The sequence below is a fragment of the Malurus melanocephalus genome, unplaced genomic scaffold (assembly GCF_030028575.1).
Source record: "Malurus melanocephalus ecotype Western Australia unplaced genomic scaffold, MMel_1.1 scaffold_972, whole genome shotgun sequence".
NCBI classification, from domain to species: Eukaryota; Metazoa; Chordata; class Aves; order Passeriformes; family Maluridae; genus Malurus; species Malurus melanocephalus.
This window is the reverse complement of record NW_026624204.1, coordinates 39419-59805: the sequence shown is the minus strand read 5'-3', so window position 1 is coordinate 59805 and position 20387 is coordinate 39419. Positions and strand designations below refer to the sequence as shown.

Here is a 20387-nt window from a genome sequence, read left to right as displayed (position 1 = left end):
CAGATCCTCACGTGGCAGCAACGCCAAGATGTTCCACTCAATTCTTTCCCTATTAAAAGATGTAAAAGTTTAAAAAAATTACTGAAGTGTTTGGCTTTGATTTCYTACTTCAGGTGTTCCACTCTTCTTGCACAAAGCATTTTTGTGATGTGCACCACATGAAGTGTATTGACTCCATGTATTTGGATTTAAGTGCATATTCTCCCTGTGAATTAACCATTAATCTGGTTAATTAATTAACAATTTAATTAATTAAATTAATTTAAACCACCAAACCATTAGTCTGGGGACAGCATTCTTTCCTCTTGTGTGTTTTTTTCACAACTCCAATCCTGCCTGATGTTTTCTGCCCGTTGAACAAGAAGCTGCAAAACAGATCAGTCCAAACTCATGTCAAACTGCTTTATTACATCTTAAATAACATTACATTTTAATATAGTATCTATCTTGCATCCAGCTTTCTTGAAGTACACTGACTTTAAAATTAAATACAAAAGGTGAAGAGGGATACAGGGCGTGGAGAAAGCTCTACAGAGTAGTTTCATGAAAGAGAGTAAGAGGGAACTCATCTTTTATGCCAAATCCAGGCCTAACGCACAATTACAGCACATTTTTGTACAGAATGTTGCAGAAAAAACAAAATGGAGAAAAGCTACTACTGCTGCTAGGAAGGAGCATTTCTGGATACAGTGAGAAGATAGGAAAAGTTTAACAGAACAATCTGCTGTCCAAACACTGCTGCTTTTAACATTTTATTTGAAAAGAAAGCCAGGAAAACCTGCTCATTACAAAAATGACTCTGATCAGATGCAAAGGACTCATCCTGCAAGAGGAACTGGCTGTGAGGAACTGATTTATAAAGAAGATGGTCTAGGTTCCCTCCTCCCACACCCCAGAATCTTTGACAGCGATTGTTTGAACAGGCTGTTTCTTTTTTCAATTAAAAAAAAAAAAAAAAAAAAAAAAAAAAAAAAAAAAGAAGTGACTTATCACGCTACTCCAAAACGTGCATAGCTTTGTACTGGAGTTCTTCATAGATTTATGCACAGAGTAGCAACAATAAATGAATACAGCGACAATGGTTACAGTTTTTAAACAGGTTATTTCTTCAAAGAAAAAACATCTAAGGACTTAGTCCAATATGCACTTTTTAGCATTTCTACAGCATGCGATTCTAAGAGTAAACCCACCCAATATGGCAAACAATCAAAAAAGGTTTTTTTTTTTTCTGTTTAACTTAGAAAGTTCAAGATCATTATTTTCAAAACATTGATTTGTACATCATTTCATACACAAAGAATTGACTCAATACCCAAGTGTAGGATAGGTCTCTTTTGAAAACAGAGATTCCTGGTTGTTGAGACTTTATAGGATAGTGTTAGGATATATAAACTGCCCTTCCAAGTGGACAAAACCAAAACAGATTAAAAAAATCAGTGTGGTGAAAAAAGGGGGGGCAGGAGGGACCAAGGATTGCATTTGTTATCCATAAAAGGTGAAAGGATTCTTTAAACAAGCATTCATTACCTTTTACAGCATGTGCTTGGTTACCTTACTGCTTAACATTATCCTATATATGCCAAGTTTTGTGCAACAATTATCTGTGATACTAGAAAATAAAAATAAAAAAAATTAGGGACTAAATTTACAGCGTTAACAACCCCCAGGTGCTCTGGGCTAGGACTCCCTTGTTTTGCTCAATTAAATACAGAAGGAAATGTATTTAAAAAGGAAACTTGAAAAAAATCCTGCTACAAACATGACTTTAAAATTTGCAAGTGTGTGAGATAAAGTCCTTAACTTCAACTTGGAAACTACAGTGAAAGCTAACTGTTTCACAATTATGCTCAAGTTTATTTTCTGGTCATGCTTTTATGATAGTGTTTCATTTTTTTTCTTTTTTTTTTAAATTCTCAAGACAAAAAAAAATGGTCCCAAAAGGAATGCACAATTTCATTTTGCTTACAACACAGAAATTCTTCTTGGAAAGGTAATTGTGCTCTTCATTTCAGCAACAGGAGACGGAAAAGATCTTGCCCTTTGAAGTTGGGGAGGATGGGGGTCCGAGTTAGTATGGTTGGATTGGATATGCTATCGTTTTTTAATTTTTCAACCGTTGGAAACTTCTTCCAGTCGTGGAGTCCGCTGCTCTTCTGGCACACAAACAGAAACATTGGGTGAGAGCTGGACTTTGATGAACTGTAAACAAGTGGTGAGCTCTGCTCTCCCACCACTGCYACATCCATTGTTATCCCACCCTTTCCCAGTGACATTTGTTTACTCAAAAACCACTGTCAAAAACAGCCACCAGAAGAATGGCAGCACATAAAACTGATGGTCTTCTAAAACACCCAACTGTTTGGATTTTTCACTCAGTGACTTTCCCAATTTAATGAAAAGCCCAGCACTGCTGGGAAAATAAAAAGCATTTTGGGCCCCCAAAGCAGCCTTAATGAGGTGGGTACTTACCTACTTCAGTTCCAGATCTTGAGGAAGCTGTCCCATGACCCTGTTGCCACTGCCATGCCATCATCAGTCACTCCTAAGCAACTGACACGGTTATCGTGACCAGCAAGGACACCTGGACATTGGAAATACAACAAAGAAATTGCATTTTTATGATGATTTCCTGTCTCAGTCCAAGTAACAGCAAGTTTGGATTAGCCAGACTATACAGCCAAAAATTCTGGATGGACATGGCTGGAATTTTTAAATGCTTTATAAGCACAGACTCAGATATGGGTCAGTTCACAAGGTAGATTCACAATTCACATTAATTCTGTAAATGCATTATTCCAAAATTTTCTTTCTATATTCCCCTTAATTATGACCTTTACTGGTCATTCTCCTTAATTACAACCTCTCCTAAGCTGGGAGGTGACAGCCCTGAAGATTCTGACAATGTCACAGCAATAGATGCACTATGACCATGCACTGCACAGCTTTTGTTCCTCACCACAGTGATAAAGATCAGCTAATTTTACAGAATTTTTACATTTGTAAAAAGTTCTGYTTGAAAACCAGAATTTAAACTGAATTGTGGTATGAACTCTAAAGCATTTTTCATCCAATTTTCTCTTACTACATTCACAAGACAGACTCCTCCACACAATCTAGTTGTCAATATGGAGATCTAATACAATTCAATTACAGCACCATTAAAAAAAAGAATTGAGACACTAAACAGAAAAATTAAGGGAGACAACATTTTCCTCTATCCCCTTTAATTTAAACAGTTTCAAGGAGGTAAAAAGAAAACCTAATTATGTTCAAACTCTTTCCAGTCCAGAGCACTGAGCCAAGATATTCTTGATGGACTTGAAATTAATCTTTCTACATGAATTAGAGKGCTCACAGAACTCTCCTCATTCTACCACCAAGTGCTGCAATCTGGCAAAACAAAATCAGCACCAAGAACTCTTCAATACTTGTACTGAACACAGAACCACAAAGGTGTTTAATACAGAAGTACCAAGATCAGAAAATACAGAAGTGTTTATTGTGAGAGGTGCCAAATCTCCCAGCAATCTGAACTATTGGGAGATTTCAATATGCAGAATATTTGTTCCCATCTCCTGTTCTGATGAGAATAATAAAACATTTGTGGCCTAATTTATACCTTTTCTCCAACAAAAGTTTTCATTTTTAAAGAACTGAAGTTAAATAATTTTCATCTCTGGATCATGAATTGCATTTTTGTTTCCTCAAAAGATAAAACTCCACAGTCTCTGTTGTTTTGCTGGTTGTCTCTACAACTACYGCTACAAATACCAGGAAAAAAATTCTTGTGTATAAATAGCTACATTAATGTTGAATTGCTTTGAATAGTTAATGCATAAACAAAGCCATAAAGTCTAAAAAAGAATATCCCTCCACCCCAAGCCCTTGTTTTTAATGGCAATCTTCCTGTTCCCAAGCATCCATCCTTGAGCAGGATTCCAATGGATTTGTAACATCACTGGGCAGCCTAAAGAGCTTTTCACAGAGCTCGGAAGTTGAGACAGTGAGTGCTGACAGATCTGTGCATGAGACTCAATTCACACAAAATTCACAGAATTCACAGAATCAGAGGCTGGAAAAGGCCACTGAGTCCAACCCCAGCCCAGAGCTGGAAACCCCCAGGGGTGGGGACTCCAATCAAATGCCCAATATTCAATATTTTTTTATCAAAAACATTAATTATTAAAGTTTCCAAGATTCAAACCCAAAACCATTTACCTGCTCTATCAGCTTTCAGCGTGTCCCACACGTTGCAGTTGAAGTCATCATACCCAGCTAGGAGCAGGCGGCCACTCTTGGAAAATGCTACAGAGGTGATGCCACAGATGATGTTGTCGTGGGAATAAACCATCAGCTCCTGGTCAGCCCTCAGGTCAAAGAGCCGGCACGTGGCATCGTCCGAGCCCGTGGCAAAGGCGTTGCCGTTGGGGAAGAACTTTAGGGAGGGAGGAAAAAAAACATAATTTCAGGTTTGGTTCCTCTGCATCACAGCAGAAAGCAGCAAAAGAAGAGGATGCACAACTCCACACTGGAAGAAATTCATGAACCAACACCCCATTTCATCACCACGAGTTTCAGGTAATTCCCTCAGCTCCACAAACTATTATTAAAAAAAAAAAAACCAAAAAACTGGAAATGCTTTATCATGCTAAAGAGCAGAGAAATAGAAAATGTTAAATGAAGCAGCTACGTACACAGATGGCATTGATGTCCGACTCGTGGCCGGTGAAGGTTTGCCGGCACATTCCTTCTCTGACATCCCACAGTTTGGCAGAGGCATCGCAGGCACCAGAAACAAAACACCGGGCATCGGGAGCAAGGGACAAACTCATCACGTCTCCAGTGTGCCCAGTAAATGTGGTTGTCTGCTGACCAGTTTCTATGTCCCAGAGAGCACTGGAAGAGGCAAAAATCAACRGTTTGTGTTCCTTTATAAGGTCTTTGTATCATTATTGAAATAAAACTCCAGAAAGTATTGRCAAGATAATGACAATAGAAATAAACGGTTTTGGTTCAATTGTAATTATACATAAAAGCCATCTTCAATTTTAAAACATTGGGGGATTTTAAGYTGAAAAAGGGCAAAAACTGCTGACTGACACTCAGGGCTGTTCATACCCCAAATTCTTCTGATATGGCTGTTACCCAGTACTGCTACATCTTCATTTGAAGCAGCAGTGGTTAAGGCTACAGCRAAAGCTGAGCCAGCATTTCTCATTTTTCTAAACTCACAGAGGATGAGTAACTTTGTGAATTATGTCTGATCTCAAAGTTGCAAGTCAGCCAAATCGCTACTACAGTGCTAATTAAGAGTGTAAAACGGTGGCAGAACACTAGCACCTCCTTAAGAARAGGCCTGAACACTTTGGGAAGTCAGGATTCCTAATTTCTGTAATTTCTCAGCCCCATCAGCAGCAGACTTAAACCAGGCAAACGAGATGCCTGGACTTTGATAAAGGCCTTTGAAGCTTGGTTGAGCTGAGGTGATATCAAGGACAATTGTAAGGACAGTTGTAGAATTACTACAGAAATTCCTGAAGCAGCTTCATTCTCTTACAAAAAGCATCATTTTTACAAGCCCTCTCTTATTGTTTTATCACCATGTTTTGGTTTTCCTAAACACCAGCACCTATTCAGAACCATTTTTGGTTTTAATCTCATATATATATATTCAATAGCAACTCAGAATCAGTGGATTAATAATAAACAGGCATTCAAATAGACTGACATTGTGTAGGTGAGGTATTTATTAGACCACCTTTGCTCTAAGTGATGCTGCTTGGGAGAACTGCGATGCTTTTAAGAAGTAGATATAATAAAAAAATCCATGAAAAAAAGATGGAGGTCTTTTTTAGTTCAGAAGCCAGTATTTATGAAGACATACACCTACATTCTCCTCAAAAAACCCAGCTATTGTCACTGTAGAATATTTTCTAGGAGCTCTTCTGAATAACAACATTTATTACATTCTGTGTTAGAAATATCCAAACATGACTTTTTAAGTAATAAATACTGAATACAAAAAGAGTTTTGAAAAAAATCATTAATCTAATACAGTTATTTCTGAAAGCCAAATAGTTACATTGAGAAAAAAAAAAATCTCAGAACATCTTAACACAGAATTAGGTCAGACTCTTCAGAATGTGAAGGAAGAAATTATCAGCAAAAASTGACACATGAGCAGAAATCCCCCCAGTTTTGTGGTGATGATAAGGTTTATAAAGAAAAAAGTTTCCTTCAGTCCCAGAGAATGGGTTTGGAAAGCCCTTCCTGCCAGTGCTGTCCCAGTGTCCCCAACTTACCAAGTGGTGTCGCCAGAGCTGGTGACGATCTGATTATCATCCAGGAAACGACAGCAGGACAAGTAGCCTGGAAACAGAGGGAAAAGTGCACAATTAAGGCCAGAGATTCCCCTTCACAAGGCAATTCTGCTTTGGTTAGAAACTGCTTCCCCTCTCCTGAAGCTGCAGCAAGAACCACTGAAGTCTAAAATGCAACAGATGATTTTTGTAGAGGAATCTGCAGTGATTTGGATGAGATGGCTCTTTACAGACCACCCCAACCAGCCAGAGGAAGGGGGACTAAAGTGGGGAATCCACTGGCCAAGCTGGGCAGAAGCACAAGTGTTTCCTTAGAAAGTGGATTTTGGTGTCACTGAGTCCAGCAGCAACAAATGCTGATGAYCTCAACTGTAGGAGACAACCATTGAGGAAAAATAAACATTCCTGGACAGCACAAAGACCTGAGCATGGATATTGGATGTTTCCCAACAGTGGCATCAAAGAATTTCATCTAAATGCTCTGAAGTATCTTTTTTTCCTGAAATCCCATCGGCCAAACCATCAATGGAACTGCTCTGACTACAAACCCAGCCTGCCTGCCAACCACCTCCATTTCACAAAGCACAGAATTCAAACGACAGCAAAATATGAAAAACTGCAAACATTAACTTACAGCTACACCTTTTGCTCAATTCTGCAGCAGAACAACTGTTTAAAAATGCTTTAAAACATTTAAAACAAGCAAAGGTCCTACCTAAGAAAAGAAGTGTATTTTCCTAATTAGGAAATGATATTTAAATGTTTTTTTTAAGTCTTCACTGTGTTCTGAGGAACATCTGAGCAGGCCCTCACCTGTGTGCCCAGCGAGCTCACGGCTGACACGGACATTCCCTTCACGAGTTTTCAAGTTATAAATGGAGCAGATGTTGTCAAGCCCACCACAAGCCACGTAGTTCCCAGAAGGAGCATATGCACAAGTCATGACCCAGGAGGAGCGCAGGGGAATCGCATGCACCTAAAACAGAGACAGGAACGGACTTCAGCTGCAAAAATGGGCTCAGTGATGCACCAGCAGGAAGTTTTTCACCTGTCTCTCAAGACAAACATCATTTTTTTGGCAGAGAGGCAAGAAGAAAACAGCTGTTTTGAGTATTGAACTATTTTGAGGGTAACTTGCTTGTCAGAACAAGTAATGACGTAATAAAACATCAGATTTGCTTTTCCTGAATCCAGTTTCATCAGCGATTTTGGTAAAAAGTGAATGATTTCATTTCAGTGCTCTGATTACTATTGGTTTATTATAGGTTCAGGAAAATATTGACTTCCAAGCACAGTCAGCAAAACTGCCAATTCCAGGCTTAGATGCTGTGAATGAACAAGTAAGGAAATCGCTGCTTCCACTGCCATTTAAATCCTTCTTTGGAAACCCACTGCAAGCAATCAAGCTTCATATTTAAATAACTACCCCATGTTTCCTTGTCATTCTCTGCTCAAAGAACTTTTTTTAGATAATTATAGAAGATAAACCTGCTCTGTGTTGTTAACTCGTTGCATTCATCCCTCAAATTTGTTCATAAAGTCTTTAGGAAATGGCTGRTGCCCTTAGAGAAATGGTGATATTTCATGCAACATTAACAATCTTCCTGAATTCCTTAAATAAAGATTTCATTAAAAGCAGAGGAACAGACAGTAATCAGTGATCCTACAGCAATCAGCAGTTAAAAAACCACAACCCTGTCCTAAAACCACACCCAGCTCATTTCTGGAACTCTTCTACCAAAGAACTATTTGGAATATTCACTTTGAGCTATTTTATTCTATCATTAGGTGAAGATCAAATTGATGACAACACTGTGTCAATACTTCCAGTGTTTTCTGGAACTGYCAAAAGAATATTGCATGGATTAATTAGCATTGATGTAAGAATTGAAGATGCTAATATAAAAATCATGGCATGCAGTAATGATTTTACCATCTTTAAGCAGTCACAGTAATTTATCTGACATTTACCTGCAGGCTGGGGTCAAAGGAGAGGATGAAGGTAAAAAGGAGAAGGGTTTTTTTAATCTGCAGGTGATTTTATATTAAGTTATGCCATTTGCTCCAGTGCACAGGTAACATTGGTTTTAATGCYATGATGAGCTAAGTTAGGAAAATTTATCTGAAATAAAACCAGCAGCAGCTCTGTCAATGTAACTAAAAAGGGCTACAAGGGAATTGCTGCCAGGCCTGTAACAGTGGCCAGAATCAGCAAATACCAATCACTGTTAAATGAAAGCAAAAGTAGTCCTGAACTGCCTGGTGTGATTGCAGCCACGAAGTGATGACTCATTAGAACATGGAAGGTCTTTCAGGACGTCACCRCAGGCAACAAATTCCTATGGCTGTGCCTAAATCTTTGACCCTTCTGGTGCAACGTGCTCATTACTGCCTGCCCTCTGTTAATCACTTTAGCTGCAGTATCAAAACAAATCAAAACGTTCTTCAGAATTAAGTCTTTCCTTATTTTCCACTTGTGGCGCACATTTTCACACACTGAACACACTGCTGTGTTCTTCACATACAACTTGATTGTTTTGGGGAATTCAAAATTTAGATATAGGACTAGGAAAATTTGCTTCTTCTGCATTCACAAATGAATTAGACAGTCATCATAAGTTGGCCTTACCTTGTTTGTAGTATAGCTGTCCCAAATGATAAGTTTGCCATCCTGGGAGGCACTAACTAGAAGCCTAAAGAGGAAACAGGAGGGAAACATGATYATTGTGGGCAGACAGGGAAGAACATCTTTGTGATGAATTGTGAAGGAAAGAAAATGGAAGAAGCTGACACCAGTGTCATGTAGTTTCTCTTTAAATGAATCAGTGGTTAACAGGAAGCATTGAAGGAAAAAATATGGTATTTACACAGTTCCTCAGAATTCATGTGGTACCATCACAGTATTTTTCAGGCAAGTAGACAAGGACTGGGATTTTGGCATTAAATAAATGTAATTTGGATTTAGCATKAAAATAGATTTGGATTACAAAAAYATGGAGGAAAATTGGAGCACTCATTGCTTCTGAATTCTCTTGGTTGTCCAAGTTCTCTTAGAATTCATGAGTCCCTGTGCTCCCAAGAACTGTGCACTCATTTCCTGAAGAGCAGTGAACCCCGTGGCCCAGTTCTGTACCCACCTGGAATCAGTCCCCCAGTGCATTGCATAAATTTTGGCCAGGTGTCCCCGCAGTGTTCTCCTAGTGCGCATCTGGATTCTCCCCACTGGGTCGATATTGGCTGTGATCTGAAACACCAAAATGTCACACACTGACTTTTCCCCTTCACTGTTCCACAATTACCATTTCATACAAAGTTCCAACGCAGCCCAAAGTCCCACATTCTCAATATTGACTGATCTTTTTTTAATTGCCCATTCCAAAGTTATGTAATTTTAAGCAGCACATCTTTATCACACGAAGAAAGCAGCCTATTGCATTTATAAACACTCCCAGAAATTGTTTTGTTTAGGTCATATCTTCTTAGACTTCTAGGATTTCAGACCTTTGATCTGGGTTTTCTCCTCCTGCACAGATAAATGTGGCAGACACTGAAGTAGTTTAACCTCAGCAGGCCTTATGGTTCTGATTATCAGGGTAACAACACTATTGCTCCCAGCTCCAGAGCAGAGCATTATTTTCCATTAAGCAGCAGAAATGTGCCCTGAGTCACTCAAAGAAACCACTGCTCAAGGCCACTGCTCTCAGTAACTGGACAAACATACTTATTTCTGGAAGAAAACACCCAAAGGCAAAATAAAAAAAAAAAAAATTGCTACAGGAGGCAAAACCAGATTCACTTGCATTCACCTCTTACATAGCATTTTCTTTTTGTAAAAGAGACAAATTTTCTTAATTCCTGTTAAATTCCCAAATTCTTACCTGAGCCAGGGTGGCATCTGCACATGCTTTCCTAGCATCCTGCAAGAGAAGGAAATCAGAAATACTGGATGAAGTTCTGTGCATTTCTTTCTCTGTTTTGTCAAGTTTTGATTAAGCCCCCTAAAGCCAAGGTTCAGAAAACATTTGTGCTTGTCACCCAGAGAGAACCCATCCTAACTAACAGCAGCATTAACATAATCCACTGCCTGCTGTCAAAACACATTCTGCATGAAACTCAGAAATTTCTGCTTCTTTTGGGAGAAAGGTGACACGACTTTCAGCACAAAGACACTCCAGCAATGGAACTGCTGTGCAGCCTTCAACCTCAGAGGTTTTTAAGATCTAACAAGACAAAGCCTTGAGTAACCTCATTGCTGACCTTATTTTAAGCAGGAACTTTTTAAACAATAGTTATGGTCTGCTTCAGAAAAACCTCAGTAAACATTCATTTTGATCAGCAATTTTGTGCATTGCTTATGTAACTATTATTTTCTAAGCAATATAAAAGACCAAAAAAGTAATTTTCTCAAGCAGTCACATGTGCTTGCCCTTTTTACATTAACTTTGACATTGGAGAAACATTTAAGGTATAATTTCTGTCCTCCTCAAGACTCAAGACACATTTTTTTGTGTTGAGGCACAATACATACTCTGATTTGGTTTTTCAGTTGCTCGGCCTCCTGGCGTAACTGGTCAAGCTCGCTCATTTTCCTGTGCTAAAGGTGAGCTCCACTGCCACCTCTGAAACAACCAGAAATCTGAAAAACAGGTGATAATCAGGAGAATTAGGAGAAGGCATAATTTGAAATTACAAATCCTTTCAGCCACTTCCAACAGCATTTRWAARWMAWTSYRSAWTKWYTTWYAAACACTGGAAAAYAGGTGAAAATATGTGTMTGAAATCWTCTTRGAATTAAAGTGATACCACAAATGGATGGGCTTTGCTTCCAGCCAAAGGAAATAAAATAGAATTTAGGCTTATTTCTGTCCTCCATGCCTCTTGTTTCCTTTTTTTTTTTCTTCACTAAAGTGCTTTTGATTCATTTTTGTATAAATTCAAGTTGCCCAGGAGTGACTAAGCAGGTAACACCAATTTTAGATGTGGAAGTCAGAACTTCCCTGTTGGTCTTTAGAACAGAGAGAGGAATCCTCCCAGCAAAGAACAAAGATTTAGACCGACAAGCACCTGCAGAATGCTGCAAAAACTCTCTGCAACATCATGGTTGTGAAAAATACTGTTCTGCTATCTGGATAAAAGCACATCACTCACAAATGCTGTTCAGGGTTTTATTTGATAACTGCTAAAATGTCTGAGATACCAGAGTGGATTAACAGGAACATGTTGTCAGGGTAAACCCAGGCATGTTCTGCAGGCTGGGTTGAGGGAGGAGTTTGAGAACCCACAGCCAGCAGACATTTCTCCCCCTGAAACCTCTGTTTTCCCTGYTTTTTGGTATCCACAGGCACCAAATTACTCACATATATTTTATAGAGCCAGCAAGACAGAGACWCYATAAAATRTAAAACATCACAACCACTGAAACAATCTCAACTTTTGCCTATAGAGTTGCTCAATCATTGGGCTGATTTCCAACGTCAAAACCATATGGRTATTTCCCCTTTAAGGGTACAACTAATCTTTAAAAGTCTGTTCCAGAAAGATACTGCTGGCATTTTCCCTAGCATTCCACATCTCCAACTCAGCTGTTCTTAAAGCTTTTGTTTTAAAATCTCTGCAGCTTGACAGCGATGGAAGATGCTGAAGAAACTTGCTGATGAATTTTATCTTTTATTGCAAGACAAGATAATTGGTTCCAATTTCAAATACTACACAGAGCACCTGGAGTTTATAAATTAACACTGATAGAGTGATTKGAGAGCATTTTATTAGCCAGAATTGACCCTTTAGTATTAAATAAAAGAAAATGCTTYGCTAGCAGCTTTACATATTATTCTRTTAAGATTTAATCAGCTTATTTATCTTTGCAAGCATGTGGGTTTTGTTTTCCTCTTAAAGCCCTTCCCAAGGAGAAGGATGAGGATAACTTCCATATTTTTATCCAGTGACAATAACAGAGAACATTCTGTCAAGGTAAATTAGACCAGTAGAACAAACATTACTGTTAAAAGAAGTTTGAAAATAATTAAGATTTCAATATTCCTTAAATATTTCTATCCCCCAGAACCAGACTTAGGTTGAAGCTCCCTCCATAGTAATTATTCCAAACTGAAAACCTCAAGAAACAGATGCCAGTCTTGTCATAGCATCATTTACAAATTTTTCCTCTTCTCTGAAACCCACAGYATCTTAGAAAAGGAATTTTAGTTGGCTTCTCTCCCAAAGCCTCCACTCACACAACTTCAAGGCCYTTTTCATTTCATTGTGAAACTGGGTCTCTTCTTTCTCTCTTCTGCTTCCAGGGTCATCTCTAAGCCCTTTTAAGATTGCTTGTTCAGCTCAGCCTAAAATCCAGTTAAGACAAAACCCATCCTGAGTGTTTTRTTATCCTGCTTTTCTTTGGAATGCTCTTTTGTTTCTCAAGATGTTCTGTTCTCCATCTCACACAAACACTGTGTGTGGGGCTGGACCTCTGTTACAGTTCTGAGTGTGTCTGCAGCTCCTGGGCTGTTCACACACCTGCTGGAACACTAATCCACTACTCTTGTCAGAAAGAAATTAAACTCTGAAGACTGTTTTGAAGAATAAACTGCAATTTTTCAGATCTTTCAGCTTTTTCCTATCCAGCTCTGCCATTATCTAAGTTAATATACAAGCCTATTTCCTACTAAGCAAATACTGACCACTCCACACAAAGAATTTACAGATGGTATCATTCCTATTTCAGAGCAAGAAATTCCAAAACTTTTGTGTTCTGCTCAAGGTCACAGCAACTCACTGATGAGATTGCAATAAAGACTCAGGACACCAGAATTCAAGCTGCAGGTAGAAGGAACTGCACTGAAGACTTTGCATGCAGCTTTGTTTAAAAATACAATAGGAGGAATAATCTCACGTCAGTCAGAGCAGATATGCTCTCCTTAAAATAGCACCAATTTATTTCTGCAGAATTTCTGCACCATGAGAGAGAATTCTCTTGCATTTAAATGAAACAAAGCTTCATTGCATGGAACAAGAAGACTAAGGAGATGAAACCTTACCCTAGGAAAAAAGTCATATTAAGAAAGTTCACTTTTCCCATCTGCAGCATTTTGTATCCATCTAAGTTCCTATCTCAAAGACAGATCCACTTCTAGAATTCCAATTTAGCTCCTATGCATTCCAAGCAACACCAAAACTCTGAGCTGCTTTTCTGTCAGCATCCATAGGAATTGTTTAAAGCAGATTTCCACACTCTCTTTGTAGTCTTTGTTGTTTCAACATCAACAGGAAGTTCTAATTCCTGCCAACACRACTGAACTCACTCACTCAGGAAATGACAACCCTACAGCAGCCAAGGGCATTAAAATATAGGAGCTCTCTGAAGCAAACTGTAAAATTTATGGGATAAACAGCAAGCCAGCTTGGCCATSCCTCTATTTCTTTCATACTAAGTTTTTAGACAATTAAATTTATGGTAGAAATATGAGATCTGTGGGAGGAAAAAAGGGCTCCAACCTCTCGTGTTCTCTTTAGCTATGCTGTAAATCACAGCTTACTAGGCTCATGTATTAAAAAAAATTATCTTTAAAAGACCAAGGACATCAGGTAATGTCARAAGAATGTATGGGGAGAAAAATGCTTTTATCTATTCTCACTCTTGATACAGGGGACATTTTTATACAGATTTATTCCTATTACAGACATGGATCATATAYTGAACAAAGTCTGCTCATCACAAACAAGCACAATTGAATATCATGAAGTAACAGATTTTTATTTCGTGGCTTGTTCTAAAGGCATTTAACCCCATTTTATAAGAAGGTTTCTAGAAGAATCTGYAAGATTGATGTGGATGATGATTCTATTTCTGGGCTTTTAAAGAAGTGACTGCATTTCCAAATTAAGCAAACCTCAGGAAAAAAAAGTCACTCCTCAAATTCCACACTCCTTTTCCCCAAATTACCCTCACAGGTAGGAGCCAAACTCATGCTTACCTCACTTTCTTTGGAATATGTGAGTGTGTCCCTGAAGGCAGCTTCTCAGGAATAACACATTCACTTTCCTGAACTCCCTCAAGACCTTTGCAGGGGCTGAAGTGCTTAAGTGTCTCTGGTGTAAGCTTAATTCCCCTAATCCTGTTGACCAGGATACCTTGTGGGTAATTCCCTTCTTGCTGGGGATAACAATCTGTGCACTTTGGGGCAGTTCAGTGTTCCCCACTCCTCCCCATGACCCAAATCTTTATCTCTTCTTMCCCCTGGAAAAGTCACTTTGTTCCTCTGGTTCACACAGGAAAATCAACTGACTTTGACTGATTTCTTACTTTCCTATATATGATAAAACTTCCCAATTCAGCTATATCAAAAGGATTTATCCTATCATTTATGTCAAAGGAGCAGCTCAGAGTTTGCTTTTCTCTAAGTGAAATGAGKGATATTCCAGGGTAAGAGGAGAGTTAGGTAGGTCCAGTGAGTCAGGTGTGTGCCCAACAGCTTTGCACAACATTTTTAACTGCAGAAAACCTTACAGAACTTCCATGTGCTTCCTGTAAATCCAGATATACTCAGGATCCCAGTGGATTAATTCTTTTTTAAAGAATAAGAATTACTCACTCACTGCTCTGCACAAAAATTCAAAGGCCAAGGAAGAACTTAAATTCACTCATTTTATTTTAACAACTCCAGTGTCCTTTCTACAGCTCAAACTGTTTATCCAATTAAGTTTAGTTACTGAAACCAAGGTATCATTAATACCTTCACATTTATTTGTAGCCTGCTGCTTGCCCACATAATAAGTGGGAAGAGCTGAATACAACCCATCCAAACATAAATTTCTCTGTTCAATATTATTCCTCTCTGAAATGCCTTTCTGGTAATAGCAATGAAGCAATGACAACTAAAACTTATTTAATTTTCTTATACCATTCCTATTAAAGAAAAAAAAAAGAGTTTTCCTTTTTTCCTTCCTTCCCTCTCTCTGTCCTGTGAATAATTTCTACAGATTAAAAGAAAAAAAAACCCCACATGTAAAATCACAGCTATCATTAAGTCAAATATTTAGAATTTCTATCCCTTGCTGGTCAAACTTTGCTTGCCACAAGGTATTTTTAGCACACATTACTACTACCAAAGCCTAACATAATCCCACCAAGCCACTGTGGATGCAAAGTCTGGTAACACAGAGGGTTTAAAGCTAAATAATTCATATTTTACCCAAGCACAGTAATTTTCTAAGGAGGTTTAGCAAATCTCTTTTCTCCCATGAACACGCTGGCTGACATTTGTTCCCTCAACCTCTTTCCTGCTAACACGCATCGCTCCAACATGGATGAAAAAGCAAAACATTTGCAAAAACGGAGCCCAAACTTTACAGCCTTAATAAGGAGCTCCCAGTATGGCACCAGACAGTCCCAGGGCAGGTCATCTGATTAAATGAAGCTGTGCTAATCTATCAGATACCAGAAATCCTATTAGCAACATGCACAGCAGCTTGGACATTTTCACAATGACAAAGGAATTACACACCACTCACTGTTAGTTACAGTGAGCTGACGTCATGCTGCCTTTGAAAAGCTGAGGGTTCTTTTTGTTTGCAAAAGTGTAGCTTGATTTCTTATTTTGCTTTTATTTAAAAATACAGTGAGAACGGAATTGCTCGGGGAACAAATTGGAGGTGTTCTGTCTGCTGCTTATATGAACTAAAAKAGAAGGAAAAATTCAGGGTGCCTTTGGATCCAGAGGGAGATATGGGTAGGGAAATAAATCCTGCTGTCTGTTTTTTTAAAAACAGGTAAATATCTGGTAATTAAAATTAACAGATTTAACTGAGCAAATACTTGGCCAATTAACAATGCTCCTCACAGATTAAGGAGCTGCACAGAAATCCAGCTTAGAGCCTGGAAGGTAATGAAGATTTCACTGCTCCAAGAACACTAGTAATAATTACAATTACACAGAATATAAACTCTGAAACTTTTAGGTTCTGTTTAAATAATACTGACACATTGAAAAGAACATTCTGACAAGAGCCWCTTTGCTCAAAAGAAATTTGGCCTTCTTTTGTCAAACATGGYGGAGAAGTAATTTTTCATTCATGAGAGAATGACTATTCTCATCATTTTATTTATTACAGTTCCCTGCCCCACTGAGATGAAACAGTTTCAGCTGTGGTCTCCCTCTGCTTTGCCAGCTCTCTCTCTAACAGAAGGCAGGCACTAACATCTATTATTTAGCAGGTTTCCTGGCCATTTTAAAATCCTTCCTGTTGACAGAAGMATACACATGCTAAAGCAGAAAACAGGTACTTTAGGCTTGCACAGATGAAGAGCCAAAAATCTGAATAAATCACTTTTTAAAAATAGGAATTCTCAAGGACTAGGAAATAAATTTTAATTTTTTTCACTACTTACATTTTCTCTCACTACAGTAGAAAGCCAACTTCTGCTGTCAAACATGTAAATTCTGGAAAAAAAAAGACATCAAAACCACAATTAATGTATTTATCAAGAAAGAGCATAAATTCTCAACAAATCTGACGGAAATTAAACTACTATCGAAGTGCAGACTACTTGTCAGCTAACTTGAACAGCTGGCCTGTCTTCATGAAGGAAATGGGCACAGTTTTAGTAACACAACCGAAAGACATGCTCATGTCAAGAAGCAGATTTTGACTTTTTTTTCCCAAGAAAAGCCATGAAATCCTGAGATCAATTCTCCTGCCGTAGTGATAGAGAAGTCCATGCTATTAGAGAATTTAGGATTGCAACAAAATATAGTCTCACTCATACAATTTTCACTGTACTTCAAAGTGTTCCCCACCACCACCAAAATCAGMATTTTCAACGCACTGGAATTATTTCTGCTCAATCCTGTTCCTGAGGTACATTTGCCTTCTAAGCACAGTTAAATATCATGATATCTATTTTATCAAAAGAAGTTACATAAACCTCCTACTAACGAGCTCAAGTGAGAGCACAGCACTTTTCTAGAAAAGTTACAASTTTAAATCACTAATGATATTAGGATGTACAAAAAGAATTGACACATTAAATAACTCACACTTGCAGTCTGGACAACTGCCCTGGTTTAACAAACYGGCTTTGCAGAAAGGGGAAAAAATATCAGAAATTTTGGAACAATTTTTTCCCCTGGCAGCACAAAGCAGTATTTTAGTTCACTCCAAGATCTGAAACACTGCCAAGCACTTATACATCCCAAACATCTGGATCTGGCTGTGTCACACACCAAGACAAGGGCTGGGGGTGGTGTCAGGGGACACCTGAGTGTTCAAAGCCGCTGTGTCACGACAGGGGGAGATTATTCTGAGCACAAAGCAAGAAGGTACTGAAGCAAAATAATCTGAAATCAGAAAGCCAACCTAAAACTCCACACACTTTCAACCGAAATCTCACACACAACGCATGTTTCTGATTTTACAGTTCACTGCTAGCTGGAGAATTTACAAACCACTTCGGTGTCTGGTATGGAGGTTAAGCTACTTAGGATATGGATCATCCTCACCCAAGCTCATTTATAGATGAACAGTTTAATACTGTGATTATGAAACCATCACATTGTAAGCAGTTTTGTTTGTTATTGCCAGAATGACACACTTTGGGACTTAAAACAGAAACTCACACTTAGAGGCCGAACTCCACCCCCCCAGACACAAATACATGACGGGACCATTTCAAGTTCTGAAAACAGAGCAACTCTGGTCAACTTTCAGAAGTCTTGACAGGAAAAAAATTTGCCATCACTACAGAGATCATGAAATCTAATGAAATTCTGAAAGAACTACCTAAAACGTAAATAAGTAAATTTATGCTGGCACAGTAACAGCACAGAGAATACACAATAGCAAAGGCCAAAACCCCATTATTGTCCTGTGCTGCACCCTCATTAATGCAGGAGAGSTGTTGCAGATTTCATATGCCTTCTGCAAAAAAGAAAACCAAAAACAAAACAAAAAAAAGCTACTTCAACGAGCCTGCAAGAAGAGGAAGAAAAAGTAATAGCAAACTTTTCCACAAAGTTGAGTTTATTTTTCAAAGGGTTAAGTATCCACGTGAGGATGCTGAAAGCACCCCAGGATGCAGAACACAGTCCTGGCAACAGAGACTTTCAATTCTACCTTAAAGATGGAGCTCATTTAAGGACAAAAGCAGACATGCTACTCATGAAAAAAAGATCTGCACTGCCACAAGCTTCCATTTTTAGCTAAAATGTAGCCTGGTAAAAGAAACATGAAAATTAGAGGCCAGTTCATTCCGTGCACCGCAGCACTGGCTCAGCAAAGAGTTCTTGTAAAGAGCTCCACACGCTGCCCTGACAGCCCTGCTGAGCACAGAGCTGGAGGTCCTTGACACCAAAAACTGGGATTTCAAAAACAGGAGAGAACAAAAAGTTCTACAGAGCACTTGGAGAACGGTTCAAGTGGTTAAACCACCACACCAAAGCACCTGGAGATGAGCCAGCCCTACACATGGTTGGTGCTYTTGGTGTCCCCACATGCCCACAGCTGCTGCTCCAAGTGAAGAACCAGCAATTTGGACTAAAAAAAAAAAGTAAAAATGTCCAAATATCCTTTTTTCTTTACAGATACTGAAGTAGTAACTCTGAGCTGATAAYCCAGCCTAAAAATTTATCTCAACTYCARCATATTCMAGAYACAAGWCTAMACCTGAAGAAGACTCTTCTGCAGAWGACACTACAACTTTTTTCATGAGGCTGGAGAAAGCAGGCAAGAAAAGAGGTAAGGAATAAAAAGGACYTGGAAGAGTGTGGAAGGCATTTTGAATTATTTTAGTATCATAGGAAATCTGAACAACTCTCCAAAATGATGCAACTTCCTAAGCAGATTTAGCACACTCTCCAAAGCCATTAACCACGTAAACACRTTTTTCTCTTCACCTATGGATTCAATGAGAGGCGTAAAACCCAAATATTCTGGATGTTCATGCCAACCTTCTCAAGACTGCTTTACACACACATTGACTCGATGCCAAGGCTAATATTGAAATTGCTGCAAAGGCATTCTAGTGCTTAAAACACASCAGCAATTCATGCACAACCTGATGTGGGCCCAGGCAGCAGACAAAGACATGGAGAATCTGCCTCAAACCCTGGGATGAGGTTTACCCAGGCTTCTCAAGCCACTGTAAGGACATGGAGAAGTTGAAARATGTGTTCATCATGATCCATGTAATCAATGTGTGCAGTATTCTGTASACACAGGTATTTTAGTGGCTTTATCAACATGGTTTACCATGGAGCTCAACCAACACTAGTAAAAACTATGACCATGACCATGACACCACTTGAATCTTAAAAAAAAAATCGTGCATAACATATCGTCCTGCAAGAGTGGCACATAGGGTTATTTTATTCAGGGTAGTTACACAAAAATAACTTCACTGGAAGGAAAAAMACCCAACAAAACAACAACAAAAAACCTCAAACCGTTCAAAAACCTAACAGCAAACATCATTATTACTAAGATAAACCAGTAATTTCAAGTGAAGTTAYTTCATTATTCTGCACCCCTGAGCCAGCAGGGATGAAGGCAGGCAGCTCCTAATTGAGCCTGCAAATGCTCCTGTTCAGGTGCCCAGTGCTCATCATCACTAACAGAACACCYACAAGGTAGAGATAATGTCTGTGTAACCAGCAATTGCAAGTTAGTTTATTAAAATGATTTCTTATAGTCTACACAGCTGATTATTATCACAGAACAGTATCTTAATGCCCAAGAGATTACAACACCACGCCAAATCGCTGCCAACATCATGAAATTCCAAGGTGCCACCAGGCAACAGTAATTAGAAGTCACAAATGTAAAGCTTCAAGGCTATTCTGTCTATAAAAACCTCCCAAACAAACCCTATCCTCAGTTAACATTTAGAGCTCTAGCAGACAGCTGGAAGCTTGAAGGGTGTTTTGGTATCTGCATGTGCCCCTCCAAGAGTTAATTCCAGCTCAGGCTTTCCTTAGGGAGTGCAGACCTGTGGTCCAGAAAGCCAAGTTTTTGCTGTCACCTCCTCCAAGGGTAGCTTTGAAGTACAACCTAAAGAAGTATAAAATAATAATT

General features: G+C 38.8%; 1 protein-coding gene across 5 annotated transcripts in view; it reads right to left on the bottom strand.

The window, feature by feature from the left end:
- Positions 1-388: 388 nt before the first annotated feature.
- GNB1 (G protein subunit beta 1) overlaps positions 389-20387 on the bottom strand; it is a 34646-nt gene continuing 14647 nt past the window's right edge. For 4 of the 5 annotated variants that reach the window (XM_057386476.1, XM_057386473.1, XM_057386475.1 and 1 more), the window contains exons 2-12: positions 16708-16759; positions 10849-10956; positions 10199-10237; positions 9458-9564; positions 8950-9013; positions 7134-7296; positions 6303-6369; positions 4695-4896; positions 4219-4435; positions 2470-2581; positions 389-2153 (exon numbers count right to left, since the gene is read on the bottom strand). In XM_057386476.1, the coding sequence (XP_057242459.1) occupies positions 2475-2581; positions 4219-4435; positions 4695-4896; positions 6303-6369; positions 7134-7296; positions 8950-9013; positions 9458-9564; positions 10199-10237; positions 10849-10905 (1023 nt within the window). In that variant the 5' untranslated portion in view covers positions 10906-10956; positions 16708-16759 and the 3' untranslated portion in view covers positions 389-2153; positions 2470-2474. The remainder of the gene's footprint in view (positions 2154-2469; positions 2582-4218; positions 4436-4694; positions 4897-6302; positions 6370-7133; positions 7297-8949; positions 9014-9457; positions 9565-10198; positions 10238-10848; positions 10957-16707; positions 16760-20387) is intronic. The other variant, XM_057386477.1, reaches the window with a different exon arrangement.